Consider the following 18,775-nt stretch of genomic DNA (forward strand, 5'->3'; position numbering starts at 1 on the left):
CCTCTGGTTCACCACTGCCACCCTCTGCTTCATCACAGCACCCTCTGGTTCACCCCTGCCACCTTCTGGTACAGCACTGTCACCCTCTGGTTCACCACTGCCACCCTCTGGTTCACCACTGCCACCCTCTGGTTCATCACAGCACCTCTGGTTCACCACTGCCAACCTCTGGTTTACCCATGCCACCCTCTGGTTCACCACTGCCACCCTCTTGTTCACCCCTGCCACCATCTGGTTCATCACTGCCACCCTCTGGTTCACCCCTGCCACCCTCTGGTTCAGCACTGCCACCCTCTGGTTCATCACTGCGACTCTCTGGTTCACCACTGCCACCCTCTGGTTTACCCATGCCACCCTCTGGTTCACCACTGCCACCCTCTTGTTCACCCCTGCCACCATCTGGTTCATCACTGCCACCCTCTGGTTCACCCCTGCCACCCTCTGGTTCAGCACTGCCACCCTCTGGTTCAGCACTGTCACCCTTTGGTTCACCCCTGCCACCCTCTGGTTCATCACTGTCACCCTCTGGTTCATCACTGCCACCCTCTGGTTCACCACTCCCACCCTCTACCGAGACCTTTTGTGATGCAGCAGCAGCACAAAAGATGCGCCATGGTGCTGGATATTAACAACGTGACGCATCTGAGAGATGCATCACGTTGTAAAGCCCTGCGCCATCAGGAGGCGTTCCGGCGCAGGGGAGGGCGTTCCTGCGCAGGAACGCCTCCTAAAAGTGGCTGAGTGAAATCTACAAGAATTCCCTCAGTCACTTTTAGGCCAATGCTGCGTCAAAACCCTGCGCCTGCTTGAAGCAGGCGCAAGGCTTGATGCAGCATTGGGGAGATAGGGCCCCCCAGAGCATTGCTGGAGCTGCGTCGCAAGCTCGACGCATCTCCAGCAATGCGCTGCTTTTACGGCACAGATGCGTGACGCATCTGTGCCGTTTTTGCCACATGGTGCGCCGCATTGCAAATGCGGCGCACCATGGGTGGCGGAGCTGCAGCGGACAATACCTGGCACATCCCTGGGGATGCGCCAGTTATTGTAAATCTGCCCCTATACATTTATCCATCGAGGGAGCACTTACTGATTAGACAGTAGAAAGTACTCCAGTTGAGTAGAGGTATTGCACAAAAAGGTGGCATCTTCGTGGACAAACACGCAGGGCGGGATTCATTCTGCCCCCTGTTAGACTCGTTTTTTGTGCCCTTCTGCCCTCTGTTAGACTCGTTTTTCCCTTGTTTTTCTGCCCTTTTGCCCCCTGTTAGACTAATTTTTCCCTTGTTTTTCTGCCCTTCTGCCCTCTGTTAGACTCGTTTTTTGAGCCCTTCTGCCCTCTGTTATTCCCTTGTTTTTGTGCCCTTCTGCCCTCTGTTAGACTCGTTTTTGTGCCCTTCTGCCCTCTGTTACACTTGTTTTTGTGCCTTTCAGCCCCGTGAAACTAGTTTTTTGTGCCCTTCTGCCCTCTGTTAGACTCGTTTTTCCCTTGTTTTTCTGCCCTTCTGTCCTCTGTTAGACTGTTTTTTGTGCCCTTCTGCCCTCTGTTAGACTCGTTTTTCCCTTGTTTTTCTGCCCTTCTGCCCTTTGTTAGACTGCTTTTTGTGCCTTTCTGCCCTCTGCATCACCACATCATCACTCAGCGCTACCCCAGCATCACTCAGCACCACCACATTATCACTCAGCACCACCACATTATTACTCAGCACCACCACAGCACCACACAGCGCCACCACAGCATCACTCAGCGCCACCACAGCATCACTCAGTGCCACCACATTATCACTCAGCAACACCACAGCACCACTCAGCACCACCACAGCACCACTCAGCGCCACCACAGCATCACTCAGCACCACCACAGCATCACTCAGCACCACCACATTATCACTCAGCATCACCACAGCACCACTCAGCACCACCACAGCATCACTCAGCACCACAACAGCATCACTCAGCACCACCACAGCACCACTCAGCACCATCCCAGCATCACTCAGCACCATCCCAGTATCACTCAGCACCACCACAGCACCACTCAGCATCACCACAGCACCACTCAGCACCACCACAGCACCACTCAGCGCCACTCCAGCATCAATCTGCGCAACCATTCAACAACAACTGGTTCAAATATGTTCTCTCAATGTTTCAAACTTTATTACAAATGTCACAAAAAGATGTGAATATTTCACTTCTGTTCTTGGATTTTCGTCACAATAAAATACACTGAACATAATCTTCACAAAAGTTATTTACAAAAGTTTAAGCTATTGCCATTATACATTAAAATCACTTTTATTTAAGTATTAATTATTTAAAAAAATTAAAAGCCATTGTAATTTGTAATATCAATACCGCTAAGTCACGTAAATACAAAACATGTTGCATTACAAATGCTATAGGTGTCACATTTGCGAAAGTTATAACTATTGGCATTGTAAATGACAAAGCTATTAATTTAGCTATTTTCAAAACCAACACATAAATAAAAAAATTGTCATTTACAAGACCAATAGCTCAAACTTTGCTAATGCGAGACCTATTGCATTGCAAATGTTTTTTTTTTATATGTCAGTATTTCCTGTTGAGGTTTAATTTTCGTGACAGGCGCCTCATTGCCTACTTGCAACTATTCTCTGACCCTGCTTCAAGGGTCAGAGCAAGGTCAGAGAATAGTTGCAAGTAGGCAACGAGGCGCCAGGAAGCACTTACAGGCTTACAGCAGCATGTGCCCAAGTTGAAGTTAATTTCTTTGTAACCCTTTTGTAAAAGGTTACAAAAAATTAGCTTCAACTTTTGCACCTGCTGCTGTAACCCTGTAAGTACTTGGCTGAAAATTCGTCCCCGCTGATTCGCGGATTTTACCGCGATTTCGCGAGATTCGCCGAACGCGAAATCGCGGAAAATCCGCAAATTCCGCGAGCGGAACGAATTTTCAGCCCATGCTTACAAATCATCCGACTCTGGAGAGTCTGGTTTTTCAGGCCTCCACTTCCCTAAGTGAGTTCCCTACCCCCCTGCCAGATACGGAATCGAAAAAGCTGGATCAGTTTGGCAAGAAGGGTTTTCCTCTGCCAGCTAGGGGATGCAGTCAGTCAACATCGCATGCCTCTTGGGCAGCTACTCTCACGCTGTGTTGGACACAATGGCTCAGTCACTGCCCCATTGCCGGGAAGAGGTTCGGGCTATACTTTCCCAAGCTGTTGTGGAGGGGAAGGATGCCGCAAAGTTCACCATTCAGTGTGGGCTGGACACTGCGGATTCTTTAAGGAGAGCGATTTCCGCAACAGTGGCCCTGCATCGCCATGCCTGGCTGCAATACACTGGGTTTTCGGGGGATGTCCAGAGTTCCCTCATGGACATGCCTTTTGATGGTACTCACCTGTTTGGTGATAAGGCACAGTTCGCTGTAGCGCTTCAAGGACTCTCAGGCTATGGCCAAGTCCTTGGGTCTCTCCACCACATGCCCGGCCACGTCTGCCTTTCATTCCTTTCGTGGCCACGGAAGGGATGCCCCTGAACGCTCATTCAGCCAGAACCCTGTGCAGAACCAAACTCAGCGTGGGCATGGAGGATGCCGTGGTGGCACAGGGGGCCAGCGTGTGGGTCAGTCCACCTCCGCTCCTGCAGCATCCACCTCAAAACCTTCCTAGTCCGAGCTTTGGGATGCACCCCACGCCAGTGGGCGGCAGTATTTAACATCACTTCCCCAAATGGCGTTCTGTCACTTCCAACAGGAGGGTGCGGCAAATCGTCCGGAGGGGTTACTCCCTCCCCTTCAAGTCTGCCCCCCAGCCTTGCCACCTCAGTTCCACCGCATGTTGGGGGATCACTTAGCGCTTCTCCAACAGGAAGTCACAGCCCTCCTGGCCAAGGGGGCCATCAAGCGCGTTCCTGAACCAGAAGTAGGACGTGGTTGTTATTCCCACTACTTTCTGGTCCCCAAGAAGGACAAAGGGGGCCTGCGCCCCATCTTGGACCTCAGGAACGTCAAATGCTTCCTCCGGAAGGAGAAGTTCAAAATGTTGACTCTGGCTCAGGTTTTGGCTGTCCTCGACCCTGGAGACTGGATGGTAGCGTTGGACTTGCAGGACGCATATTTTCACATTCCCATCTTGCCGGCCCACCAGCGTTACCTGCGGTTCACGGTAGGCCAGGAGCATTTTCAGTTTGCTGTGCTCCCCTTCGGCCTCACCAGCACTCCTTGGGTGTTTATGAAAGGGATGGCGGTGGTCGCAGCTCATTGGGACTGGTCAGGGGTGTCAGTCTTCCCCTACCTCGACGACTGGTTGTTGAAGGCGGGCTCACCCCAGACTGTTGTCACCCACCCTCAGACTATGGCCAACCTCCTGCATTTGCTGGGGTTCTCCATCAACGCACCAAAGTCACACCTGAGTCCTTCTCAGAAGCTCCCCTTCATCAGAGCGGTTCTGGATTCAACGCAGTTTTGGGTTTATCCTCCTGAGCAGCGAGTCCAGGATATTCAGGCTATGATTCCGATCTTTCAGCCTCTATCCAGGTTTTCAGTCAGGATGACACTCTGGCTCCTGGGCCTGACGGCCTCCTGCATCCTGCTAGTGCAACATGCCAGATGGCATATGCAGGCTTTGCAGTGGGACCTGAAGTTCCAGCGGGCACAGCATCAGGGCAACCTGTCCGATCATGTCCAGATCTCAGAGTGCACTGCACGGCAATCAACAATTGCAGAGGTGGCTCATGAATCGTGATTGGGTCAGTGGCAGATCCCTCTTCCTTCCCCAACCGGAGCACACAGTGGTGACGGATGCGTCCCTCCTGGGATGGGGTGGCCACTTGCCTCTCAGAGGCCTCTGATCTCCGGTTGAGACCTGGCTCCTTAGCAACCTTTTGGAGCTTCTGGCGATCTGTCTTGCACTATTGGCATTCCTTCCCTCTGTCCCGGGAAGTGTACTGCAGGTGTTCACGGACAACACCACCGCCATGTGGTATTGCAACAAACAGGGCGGGGTGGGGGCTGGGACCCTATTTCAGGAGGCTCTGTGCCTCTGGACATGGCTGGAACATCAAGGCATTACCTTGGTGGTTCACCACCTGGAAGGTTCTCCAAACGCCAGGGCGGACGAACTCAGCCGCCAGTGCTTGATGGATCACGAATGGCATCAAAACTCAGACGTGGTACGAGGTCTCTTTCTGCAGTGGGGAGAACCTTGGTTAGATCTATTCACTATGAAGAGAGCGCGCTATGTCATCAGTTCTGTGCGTTGGAATTTCCATGGCGGCACTCGCTCTGGGACGCTTTTCGTCGCGAGTGGTGTTGGGGTCTGTTGTACTCCTTTCTGCCTATCTCACTTCTGCCCAGAGTGCTGATGAAGAATTGGCGCGACTGGGCCCAAGTCATCCTTGTCGCTCCAGATTGGGCACAAATATACTGGTATCCCGAGCTACTCAGCATGGCGATCGACCCCCCGAACCGACTGCCTCTTCGGGAGGATTTTCTGTCGCAGCAGCAGGGGATTGTCCTCCACCCGAACCTGTCCAGCCTCCACCTCCATGGGTGTGAGCAGTGACAGTTGACAGCTTTCGATCTTCCTTCGGAAGTCTGTGGTGTCATTTTGGCAGCCATGCATCCCTCCACTAAAACGGTATATGCTTGCAGGTGGAACAAATTTATGGCATGGTGCACAGCAAAGGCTGTGTATCCCCTTTCTGCCCCTCTTTCTGAGGTCCTTCTTTTCCTTCTATCCTTGGTGCAGCAGGGCTCTGCTCTGGGCACTATCAAAGGTTATCTTTCGGCCAGCTCCACCATTCTACGGCTTCCAGATCAGCCTTCTCTTTTTAAGTCCCCAGTTGTTAACCTTTTTGTCAAAGGCATTACACACACGTTTCCTCCCGTGCCTTTCATAATGCTGCAATGGGACTTAAATCATGACATGACTTATCTGATGTGCGCTCCCTTTGAGCCCCTTCATAACTGTCCTTTATGTCTTCTCACTCTAAAGACGGTTTTCCTGGTAGCTATCACCTCTGCCAGAAGAGTGAGTGAGCTCCAGGTACTTTCTTCTAAACCTCCTTTTCTTTCTGTTGATTCGGACAAGGTGGTTTTAAGGACCGTCCTTCTTTTTTGCCAAAGGTTGTCACGCCCTTCCACATCAGGCAGACCATCACTTTGCCCACCTACTTTCTACCTTCGCATCCTTCAAAAAAGGAAGAGAGGCTCCAGTGTCTGGACCCAAAACGTGCCTTCTATCTGAAGCGCACACAACAATTCTGGGTGGGTGACCAGCTCTTTGTTGGCTATGTGGGCGCCAAAAAAGGTCGGGCCGTGCACAAACTAACCATCTCTCTGTGCATCAAAGCGTTTTACTCGTTGGCTAAGAAGGAGCCTCCTGTGGGGCTGCATGCCCATTCTACCAGGGCGAAGGTGGCCACTACTGCCTTGGGATGCAGTGTTTTTCTTGCAGGACATTTGTTAGGCAGCTACGTGGGCTTCGCTGCACACGTTTTCCCATGCATTACTGCCTTGACAGTCAAGTCCAGAGAGACGACTTCTTTGGCCGTTCTGTTCTCCATTACTTTCTGGTCTAATCTTATTTGTAGACCCACCACTGGGGCTGGTATTGCTGGGGTACTATTCTAAGGTAAGGAATCCATCACTAACGTGTCTCTTTCGGATGCACAAGTTACTACTTGTGTAACGATATACCTGTAAGAGACATTAGTTAGTGATAGATTCCTTACCGCCCCACCCATCCTCCCCTTCCTGCGAACTGATTCTAGGGTTAAGGTCATCCCTTTCAGGGCCCTAGTTTCATGGCACCAGTGGTCAGTTTCTGGCATGGCTCTGCGTTCCTGGCACGGAAAGTCATGTACAGAACTGACGTCAGCATGCATGGGTGGCACCTAAGTAGTCTCCATGATGTCATCTCGGCACTTACGATGCCAGCGGCGGACGCAGAGCCGCACGATGCCACCGACGCACAGAGGTACTGCTGACGAAAAACTTTCCGTATCCAGTCTGACGCCTGGGGATATTCTAAGGTAAGGAATCTATCACTAACTAATGTCTTTTACAGATATATCGTTACACAAGTAGTAACTTGTGCGTCAGGCCGACTGACAAAGCACCTCAGGCTGTTTGGCAACAAGATAGGTCCTGATCTCCTGTTGGTGCTATGTCCACTTTTTGGTTAAAAAGTTTCTAAGTCCCAAGTTTCAAGTTTTGGCTGTAGGTGCACGTTTCGCACCACTACTAAGGGTCTAGTACTCGTTGGACATCACTTGGGGGCTCAGGATTCACTCCAGGCAGAAACCAGGTGCAGGGTTCAAGGTCTATGAAGCTTGTTATGTGCTCACACATCAAACCAACTAGCAAACCACCTAATCCTTGGAGTCATTCTGGTGTGTTGGGATCACACAGCAGAGCTGACCTCAAGCAGCAGGGCAGTCCTCTGAGGGTACAAGGCAAACTTGAAGCAGCAGAGCAGTCCTCTGGTAGCAGTAGGGCAGTCCTTTTTGCTACAAAGCACGCCTCAAGTAGCAGGGCAATCCTCTGATGTACAAGGCAGTCTTTCGGGGGTCCTCTCTAGCTTCAGCAGTTTAATGAGGAGTTTGTATAAGAATACAATATTTATACTAGGTGAGAGCCTCTGAAGTGGGTAAAACGTCAAGTCTACTCCCACTTCTAGTTCTGGAAATTTCCATTGTTCCACTGCCCAGGCTGCAGGTGGTCTAAGGTGACAATATGAAGGTGTCAAATTCCTTTGTGAGTTTACTGGAGACAGCAATTTGAAATATAAATGGTACAGAGAACAGCTACGCCTCACCCATCCTGGCAGTATGGCCCATTCTGCCAATATCTAGTCCCCTTTGTCTCACTGTCTGGTAGGAATGCACAAAGGCCAAATACCAACTACTCACAGTCATGAAACCCAGGATATAGGCTGATGGCACCAAAATCTTACTTCTCAGACTTAACCATTAAAGAGGATTTAAAATTGTGATTCTTTTAACATCAAACATAACATTTCTACTTGTTCCCAATCAGTGGTTAGGACATATTGAATCTAAATTGTAACCCATTGCTATCCTATGGTAGAGGTAGGCCTCACAGTAGTGAAAAACGAATTTGGGAGTTTTTCACTACAAGGACATGTAAAACTTAAAAATGGCAGTTTAAGCTTCACACAGGCTGCAATCAATTGCATGCCTCAGACATGTTTAAAAAGCCTACTTAAGTGTGAGGCACAAAAAGTGCAGCAATGCTGCTAGAAGCATTTAATTTACAGGCCCTGGTTACCTGTGTAATTACTTTACTAAGGATTTCTAAGTAAATGAAATGTGCCAATCAGGTGCGGTCCAATTCTACCACGTTCTAAGGAGTGAGCACACACCCTTTAGCACTGGTAAGTGGTGGTATAGCACACAGAGTCCTAAAGCCAACAAAAATGAATCTCTGCAAAAGGAGGTGAGTAGGCAAAAGGTTTGGAAGGAGACTACACCCAAAGCTGTAAGGTCTAACAGTTAGGTTATGTGTAAGGGTTAAAGTTAGGAATAGAGTTATGTTTACTGTTAAGGTTAGAGTAAGAGATAGGTTTAATATGTGGGTTAGTGTTAGGCTTAGTGATAAGATTTGGCTTAGGCATGGGGAAAAGGGTATAAAATAGGTTTAGATTAATGGGTACTGTTAGTGTTAAAGTTATAGGTGGGGACAGATATGGTTAAGTATATGATGAGGTTAGTATTGGAGTTCTGTTTTAGGGTACATAACAGGAAAGGATGATGCTAGCATTAGATTTAACAGAGGAAATTAGGGTTTCAGTAATTTGCAGCAACAGTTAGAGCCTCTACAAAGTATGGGAAAAATTAATAATACAGTGACCTCTTGGATTTCTAACTACTTTCCAAAATGTTCTTTTTCTGACTTAATCATTTCTAAATGTCAACTTAGATTTCTTGAATCCAATGCAAGTGCCTCTACTGCATTCTTTCTCAAATACAGTTGCATTACTGCTTCTAAATACCTATTATCTAACCATGTTCTGGCTCCCCTTTCAGACCACTAAACTCATCTTACAATTATCTACACTCACAAGCTAGTTTTAAACCATCTGGAACATAATAAACATATAAATACTAGTTGACTACAGAGAAGCCTGGTCTATGTGGCAGCCAAATGTCAGCTTAGCATACCTTTATTCAGATGCGATAGCACCTCAATCTGAGAGGCAAAGCCATGCTCCATAAAAGTTCCATAATGATTGGTCGAGGGCATAGACTTAAAGAACTTTGGGTTGAAGGGACTATAAGGGAGTGACGTGGGTACAGACTGGCAGAGAGGTAGATGGAACAGACAGACAAAGAAGTAGAATAAAATAATTGACAAAGAGGAACAATATAAGAGGCTGTTAGACTTGGCATCTTTGGCATGGTTTCCCCAGACTTTTCGTCTCTACCGCATGTATTTTTGATGTTGTGCTGGATTTCGTTTTTGCTGGCTAAGATGCTTTGGGCACTTTGCCACTGCTGGTCTGTGACAAAGTGCAATTTATTACAATTGGTTCTCCATGATTGGAATATTTGATTTACTGGTAAGCCCTTAGTAAAGTGCACTGAGTGTGCCAGGGCCTCTAAATCAAATGCTACCAGTGGGCCTGCAGCACTGATTGTGACACCCACATACATAGCCCTGCTAATGTAACTCAGACCTGCCACTGCAGTGTCTGAGCGCAGTTTGGAGCTGCCTTGTCGACCTGCTAAGTGCACCCACTCGCCAGGCCCTAACCTTCCCTTTTCTTACACGAAGACACCCCTCAGGTAGGCCTAAGGTACCCCCATGGGCAGAGTGCAGTGTATGTGAAAGGTAGAACATGTACTGGTATGTGTGACATGTTGTGATAGTGAAATACAGTGTATTTAGTTTTTCTCTATTGAAAGGTTATCTGCCACATAGGATAACATGGGAGATAAGTTGTAACATCTTACAATTATAACTTCCAATTGGGACAAGATGGATAGATGTAGATTAGGCTCTCTGAACTCAGAATTTAATAACACACATTTTAGTAAAGATGGTTTTTAAATTGTGCGTTTGAAAATGGCACTTTTAGAAAGTAGACATTATCTTGTTTTACCATTCTGTGTGCCTCTGCCTGTTTGAGGACTGACTGTCTGGTTTGAGTGACTGGGGGGGTGAAGTTATCCTGGCCCTTCCTGGATGACTCAGAGCTGAGCTGAGTAAACCTTGGCTGCAATTAGAGTAGTGGGAGGAGTTTTCTTTGCACCTGAATAGGGCCTGTCTCCCTTGCACAATGCTATCTCCTCCCCCTGTGGTCATACTACATCAGTGAGAACAGTGCTGGTTTAGACTGGGCTCAGAGATCCTTGCACAAAGTAGAACGCAGACAAAATTGGGTATAAGTAGTGGACCGTAAATCCCAAAACTTTAGATCACTTCTGGGCTCAAGAGGAACCTTTGCCAAGGAGAAGAGCTGGAGAGCTGGGAGGAGGAGTACTGCCCCCTCTGGGTGTGCTATGTGGGGTTGGCAGTGTTTAATTTGTAGAAAAAGAAGTGCAGGTGCTACAAATTTTGCCAAGTATGCCACAGCTCACTTCTTCCTCCGGTGAGCCCCACTCTCAACACTGTCACTGCCTCAGTCTCTATCTTCTAATCTTGATCTGTTGTCTGTCCCATATGTCTTTGCTCTAAGAGTCTATCTTCTCACCTCTCTAATTGTTTTCTATCATCTTTGTCACACCTGGTGTGTTACCTTATTCCCTACATTTCTGATTTGCCCTCTATTCATTCTACCCCTTCCCTGTTTCCTCTTCACTTTTATCCATGCTCTGCTCTCTCTCCCCTCGATCTTGGCTCTTTACAATCACTCTTCTAGCAGTAATTAGCTGTGTCTCTGTTTAATCATTTGTCTGCTTTTTTTCCTCTGTCCTGTCCTCTACATCCTTCCATTCTATCTTCTCTCTTCCTAATGCTCTCTTCTTCACATCATGGCTGCTTTCTCTTTGTTTCTGATTTGCTCTCCTTTTCTTCTACTTAGCTCTGTCTTATCTCTCTCCTCTCCTGTTTTTTTTTCTCCTCTTTACTCCTGATCTCTCTCTCATCTATAACACTGTTGCTGCCTGTGACCCCTGTTGTCAGCCTGTACATGTCCCTGCTATTTTGAACTCTGCGTTTTCCTGTTGTCTTTCCTAAAGAAGAGGAAGATAACATGTGTTTTACTTTCTTACCTACACCGAGTGCAAAAACAAAATGTACACCAAATGAAAATTCTTTTTTTGCATATATTAATCAGTGCAGTATAACAGGGTTATTTGCAGAACAGGTAGCTGCGCGAGCACAGCAGGTGATGTCACTACTAGTGTTGCCTGTAATTAGTAGATCCAAGGATGGCGACGGCATTTGTATCCACTGCTCAGCTTGCTGTGACCCTGCCTGACACAGCACAGGCATTGTCCCCAGCCGTAATGCTGCCAATGCCTTAAGTATGGCTGTGGTGCCTACTGAACTCATGCACGCTCAGCAATTACCATGCTGGGGTACAGCGCACAGATTCTACAGGTGACGCCATGATGCACAAAAGTTGTGTTGGGCAACAGCCGCATCGAGCATGTTGAGGATAGCAGCAATTCAGGGTGCAGGATATACTACTCCGGCTACACAGCAAGTGGAAAGTCCACACTTACTTTCGTTTATTCTTCATCAAGAGACCTCTCTCCCAAGTTCCAAATGCGCTCTCGCAGCTTTCTTGCCTCAACTCAGTCTTGAGCCAGCCCCCAGCTACAATTATCCAATGGGAGGCTTAGGCTCAGGCAGTGGCATGGTGCAGCAGACTCTGGGAATAGAATGCAAGGCATAGTTTGTCGATGACTTCTTGGATTTGTGATCGGCGAGATGACATCATCACTAACTTGGATAGGGGTATGCTGGCCTGTCTATGAACATTTACCAGCCAGAAACCATGCAATGTATATTATTCTTTTTACTTTGAATTTGAACAATTAATATTGAGACAACCTCCTGCAGGGTCAGATTGTAGCCCCGGCCCTGTGAAAGAAGTGCAGGTGCTGAGCACCTGAAAGCTCCTGCTCGAATTAAGCACTGTTGCTGGTTCTACCAAGGAAAGGAGAAAGACTGGAACTTTGCTGAGAAACCTGATTGAAGAAGAATCTCCAAGGGCTTGTGTGTGCTGGCCTCCTGTTCTGTAGTATCAGGGACATTGTCATAGACTTCATTTTCCAAGGTACTGTTTGTTTGGGGCTCCGTGTGACTCTTCACCCGATGCTGCACACCTCGCGGTCGGCACCGTACTTTGCATTTATTGCTGTCACTACGTCGTAATAGCCCCAGGTGGAGCTATTTGTTTCTACAAACTTTATTTTGGATTTTTGTTGTTTTGGTCTTGTTGAGTTTAGATAAAGATACTTTATGTTTCTAAACAGGGGTAGTGTCCTTTTGTGGTGTTATAACTGTATTACCTTGTGTTTTGAGTTCAAATACTTTACACATTGTCTTTGGGATAAGCCTGTCTGCTCGTGCCAAGCTACCAAGGGAGTGAGCCGGGGTTATCTAGAGTTTGTATCCCCCTCACCCTGACTAGAAGCAAGGGTCCCTACTTGGACAAAGATACCTACCTCCGCCAATTAGAGACCTCCAGTTCTAATAGAGGTGTAGTGGAAAGACTGGCAGAGAGATGCAGGGCTTTGACTAATGTGGAACTAGAGGGGTAGATAGTGAAGACTAATAGGAATGACAAAGACTGATGTTAAAGAGGCTGATAGGCATTTGATAGATTGATTAAATATGGGTGTATGGAAGAGACCCACAGACTGGTGCAAGGGAGAGAGTCGTTAAGAGGTAGGTGAGATGAGCATTGTTAAAAAGCTTAACTATTTAAGTTGGTGGAACTGGTCCTTTAACTGTATATACAATGCTATTTTGAAGGTACAGCTATGGTCCATATGTCCCTGCTGCAGGACACCGGAATCAGATGGTCTGTGATGATCCCAAAAGGAGCTTGACTTAGTGAGGTTCTGGTAGGGTGTAACCACAGTGCCTGGATCAAACAGACAGAGTAGTTTTGCACTGGTGCCAGGCCAGGGTTCCTTTCCCCGACAAGCCAGAGCTGAACTGCGCCTGCTCATATCAGTTGGTGGGAAGAGCGGGGTTCAGGTGAATGTGACCAAGCATTTGCTGGGCTGAGGTTTTCTCTCTTGCACTTTGGGTGTTCCACCAATGTGATGAGTGCCTGGGTCAGATCATGGTGTGTGTCATATGATGATGCATGTCTCAGACTAGACTTTTGTACGCCTGGTATGGTGCGTGTAAGTAAAACTGTGTCTGGAGCAGTCGCAGTCCAGTCGCAGTCAACTCTCAACTGCCATGATTCCCGGCCCTCTAAAATAAACACCAGTACTTAGCATTGACAAACATTGGAACACACTTTGAACATTGCAGACAAGCTGCACATTGACACTCACTGCGGTTTATTGTGCTGTAGAAAAATGAAAATAACTAGAAAACAACTATGTATTGTTCCAACAGTCTGTCAACAGTCTGCTTTTTAATACATGGCTGTTCTGTTATGTTGCTGCAGCTTGTAGGGCGCACATACACCAAAAGGTCTCTTTGCGCTGGGTAACTGTACCTCTTTAAACTGAGGGATCATTAACAAGTGCAAACGGGTGGATCTAGGATCTCTGGTGTGGAAGTTCTTATATGCTGGAATTTTCATGTGCAAAGCTGTGAAAATGACTGCTCCGAAAAATAACAATCCTTTTTCATATTCTCTCATAAATATGCTCTAAAATGTCAACGCAATACCCATTTTAACACACAATCTAATATAATGCATATTAAGTAACTATAAATAAATGGCTAAGAATATTGCTTTAATTTATCTATGTCCCATTCCTACGTTCATTTTCTTCCATTTCTATCGCTGTACGTCTTTCTCTCCTCTTTCCACGTTTAATTTCTTCCTTGTGAAGTGAGCGAGTCATGGTTGGATTAATGGGCTCTTGAAGTACGCATATGAATGAGAGAAGATGAAAGCCAATATAAAATATTAATACGCCTCAGTTTGAAGAGTAGGGTGCTACCGCTAAGGAAAAGCAGTATTGCAAAATCCTAGACGCTTCATCTTTGCAGCCATGTACACCACTGACCTTGTTTTACATTTCTTTCTTCAGTGGTCAGATGAGCAATGCGCCCCTCAGATCATACAGACCGAGTTCCAGTCTTCACAAACCCATCGACAGCTGAAAGAAAATTTATATGAAACAAGTATTGGCTATTTTGACAAGGGAAAGGTACAGTACCACATTTGCAGAACCCACGTCTTGAGATAGTATGATTTCAAAGGCAGAACATATGTTGCCTGTCGAGCATACCCTTTGTCTTAGGAATGTTTATGATAAGGTAAGATAACACAAGATGGCACACTTGATCACAACAAGAGAACGACACGACATTTCAACAGATGTGAAACGAAAACAATAATAAGTGACAATACAGGCATCATCGCACCTCCAGACTTCAGTTTCTTTTTGTCTGATGCTGAAGAAGGATCCTGTTACTCTTTACATGGTTTTTTTAATAATATTTTCTAAAACTTTGCTGGACACTTCTGTCTGGTCTGATAGTGGCATTGAAGGAATTTCCGCCACTCTAGTACTTATGCTGTATCTAACAACTAGTTCCTGTAAATCATTTCAGCTTCCAGTCTATTGCTGCCTCAATTAGATAGGGTGCTTGTATTGGCCACCTTAACTCACACCAGAGACTGAAGGTATACAACCTCAGGCAGCGGCTCTGTCTATACGCTGAAATGAACTCTGCAGTCATCACCCTGTCTAAATGGAAATGTCGCTTGTTTTACTTTATGCGCATTATAATTCTGATTCTGACCTTTATAACACACTCTGGCACCACATGATGTGAATAAAGGTTATTCCTCTCTCATTATTCTACTTGAAAAGCATTCCCATAATGAACTAGACCCTGCGATGCTTAACTCTTTTCTGTTGCATCTTAGTCATGTTCACTCCATTTGGTAATTCAATATTTTTTATTCTACATTTGTTTTTTTTAATGTTTTTCGCAAAAAACTATGATAGGCGACAAAAGAACTAAAGAAGAACTGTATTAAAACTATTACAGAAAGAGTAGAATGATGGGTAGGAGTTGTCTAGAAAGAATCTTAAATAGCAAATCATATTCTACTCCCAATATGAATATTATTGCTGTTGGATTTGAAGACATTTTCTAAACAAGATTTCAAATTTGTTGCTAGGAAATTCTCCATGAATAACAAATTGTACCAAGTGACACTGTGATTAGCATCCAAATGAACAGAGGTGATGTTACCAATAGGAAACAAACGCTTACTGAAGCAATGTAGCAGTAAAGTAAAAAAACTTCCGTACTCCTCATTTGTGATGAAAGAGTGAAAAGCTGGAACCTAGGTAACAGCACAGCCTCTGTTCTGTAACAGCACAGTGTGCTAAACGCAACAAAGAGTAAGATATGAATGCTCTTTAGCTGAATTGAACTCACTAATTATGCATATTAACAATCTGGCAAAGCTGCAGCAGAGAAAATACTAATGAAAGTATTTCGTTTCAGCACCAGGTTTTAAGTAACCATGCCAAGCCAATACTATTTCAAATACACAAAAGATTCTGCTGCATTGTCTGAAGTTGGAAAAGGAGGGCCTGATTTTGAGTTTAAAGAAAAGATGATGGACGGACTCCTGAACAAATCAAACACTCACCCCAGTCACAAATATGGGTTTAATCCATTGTTTATTTGCTCACCACGCATCCCCAGTTGAGACCAAGCCATATGCAAATCAGTCTTAACACTGCTCCATACGGGAACAGTCCAGCCCAAACTGCCAGGTCAGGTCCTGCTTGGATAGGAAAGAAGCATCCTGGGACCGGTTTGAGGTATCACCCCTCATCAGCCAGGCTACCTTGAATCCTGTGGCACAGTGAGCACACGATCCACATTTGGGCATACCTGTCCCACTAAGGGCAACAAAAGCAAAAAGAACAGATAATGGATGGAATGCTGAACAGATCAAACACTCCCTTGCAGTCACAGATCTGGGTTTAATCCATTGTTTTCTTGCTCACCACGCCACCCCAGTTTGGACCGAGCCGTATGCAAATCAGTCTTGACCCTCTGCCCCATAGAAACAGTCCAGCCCAAACTACCAGCCAGGTCCTGCTTGGATCGGAAACAAGCATACTCAGAACCGGTTTCGGGGTATCACCCCTCATCAGCCAGTGGAGATTGAATCCAGTGGCACAGTGAGAGTGGCACTCATGTCTAGGCATACCCGTACCACTTAAGGCAACAAAAGCAAAAAAATAGATGATAGACGGAATACTGAACAAATCAATCGCTCACCCACAGTCACAGATCTGGGTTTAGTAAATTTTTTTTTTGCTCACCACGCCATCCTGATTTGGACCTCGACAAGTGCTAATCCATCTTGACCTTGCTTCCTATGGGAATAGTCCAGGCCAAACTGCCATGCAAGGTCCGATGAATGCACTGGCTGATGAATACAGGGAGGCTCTAGATGAAACCATATCTTTTGAAGAAATAGAAGCAGCTATGTCTGTACTCTCTGCTGGCAAGGCAGTTGGCCCTGATGTTATCCTGATACAAAACTTCAGGATCCTATCAAGCCCACTTCTAACCCTTTTTAAAGATAGTACATGCTGGATATGACCCCCCCCCCTTTGGGGTCTTGAACACTTACCAATAAAATATTATTTGCTTAATAAAAGACAAATAATCTACCATCTCAGCGGCATACTGTCCCATTTCCTTAATAAATAACAATACCAAAATGTACTAAAAAATGTTAACCATGTGGTTAAACAGGGTTCTCGCAAAGTGAGTGTCCCCTTGGAAGCATGTCTTTGTGCCAGTAAGAAGAACAACAGATCATATTAACAGAGCCATTGCGCTGGTTGATTAAACACATGAAAATGGAAGTCCTTTGGCGATTATCCTGCTCGATGCAAATAGTCTTTATATAGAGGGGCAAGCAGTATAAGGGCTACTAATAGATACAGTGAGTTTGTGCTTCCTTCCTGAGGGGTCTCCAGCCTCTCTATAAAAGCCAAAAGGTAATTGCAAATAATGAATAGAGAGTATGAGAAGGTTAATATTACCAGAGTGAATAGACAAGGTTGCTCTTGTTCTCCATTGCTGTTTGCGATCTAATTTGCAGCATTTCTGAGCTTATTAAGGAATCTGATATTACAACCAATCCTTGTGAATGGACAAAGGACAAAACTGCTGTCATATGCTGACAATTTTTCATGATTCTCCTGTGTGACGTTCAGGGAGATAGAAGTAGAAGCAAAGAAGTTCAGTGCCATGTCCGGCTACCTACTAAATATAAGTAACACCCAAATATTACCTAATTACTATTGTAAGGTACAAGAACCACTGGTGACAAGTAGAGTCACATATTTGAAGGTAAAATTGGTACTGGCATGGATAAAATGGTCTCAGAAAATTACAATCCTCTCTTTAAAAAGCTGAAAATAAATTGTAGAGTTTTATTTTTCTCCTCCTAACAATTGTTGGCAGATGCAACATTGTAAAAATAGTCATTTTGCCACCTTTTGTATACACGGTCAAGGAGGTTTCTGAGATTTCTACGACAACCGATCCTAAAAGGGAAATGGAGTTCCCTAACTTAAAGTTCCTTTATTATATGGTGGTTTTAATGATTACTAGGATACATATACTAGCCAAAGACAGTTAAGGAACAATATACTCTCTGTCTATGAGCTATATTTGAGCTTTGAGGTCAGTGGTATTTCAGTTACAGCATTGGGAAATAGCTCTTTTAAAATGAGGGTTCGGTTTAAGGCTTTGACTGGAGCATGCAAAATATGACAAATCTTTTCAAGAATGTTCAAAATAACGAAATATAATAAATATATGCCATTGTTATCTTCAAAACTATTCACAGAGATACTTAGGGTTAATTATTGCACCATTTGGTAAACGTCAGGGATAGGAACTTTAGACAACTTTTACTTTAATGAGACATTTATTTATTTTGAATAGTTGAAGGAAACATATCATTTGCCACAGTATTCCTTTTTTTAAACATCTACAGATTAAGGATTTTTTTACTAAATGTGTTTGACCAAGGTAAAGAATGTACTACTTCACTGAATTAACTGCCATGCAGGAGATACAATTAAAAGATATTGTCGGTTGTTTTTTGCTCTACAGTAGCATGTCTTAGCCATCCAGAATAGGAAATGGGAACAACGATTACGCTTGAGAAAGGGGCAAGTAGACATTGAAGAAACAATTAGAATGGTAAGTTGCTCACTGCTCGCGGCAAACTTGAAGATTTAAAACTATAAAACTAACTTTAATATTTATTAGAACATTGGAATGTTGGGAGCTCCATTGAAGACCATGGAGTGCTCCCTGCTTCTACGGGCCGGTAAAGGCCCACAGATCAACATTGCAGTGTTTTACAAAGGCCTCTCGGAGGGCGAAGGGATTTAAATCTCCTCGAGCTTTGAGAAGCATTTGTTTTATTTGTTAGAACATTCTGCCCTCTAGTGGCAGAATAGTCTAATAGCCGTATAGCCCTTTGTTGCAAGGCTATACCTGATATTAAAGTCCCATCAAGATAAGTAGATGGGGGAGCCAAAGCGATTTTAAGTGCCCACACTGTAAGCAAGCTGAAGCTGATATCACACCAACGATCGCTTCTTGCATGGCACTCGAGAA

General features: G+C 45.4%; 1 protein-coding gene across 1 annotated transcript in view; it reads left to right on the forward strand.

Moving 5' to 3' along the window:
* The window catches only part of DOCK2 (dedicator of cytokinesis 2), a 2,333,210-nt gene that overhangs the window by 2,144,286 nt on the left and 170,149 nt on the right, over positions 1-18,775 (forward strand). Inside the window, exon 38 of the mRNA XM_086931425.1 lies at positions 14,182-14,301. Within this exon, the coding sequence (XP_086787551.1) occupies positions 14,182-14,301 (120 nt within the window). The remainder of the gene's footprint in view (positions 1-14,181; positions 14,302-18,775) is intronic.

This window comes from Lissotriton vulgaris, chromosome 7 (genome assembly GCF_964263255.1).
Source record: "Lissotriton vulgaris chromosome 7, aLisVul1.2, whole genome shotgun sequence".
NCBI lineage: Eukaryota > Metazoa > Chordata > Amphibia > Caudata > Salamandridae > Lissotriton > Lissotriton vulgaris.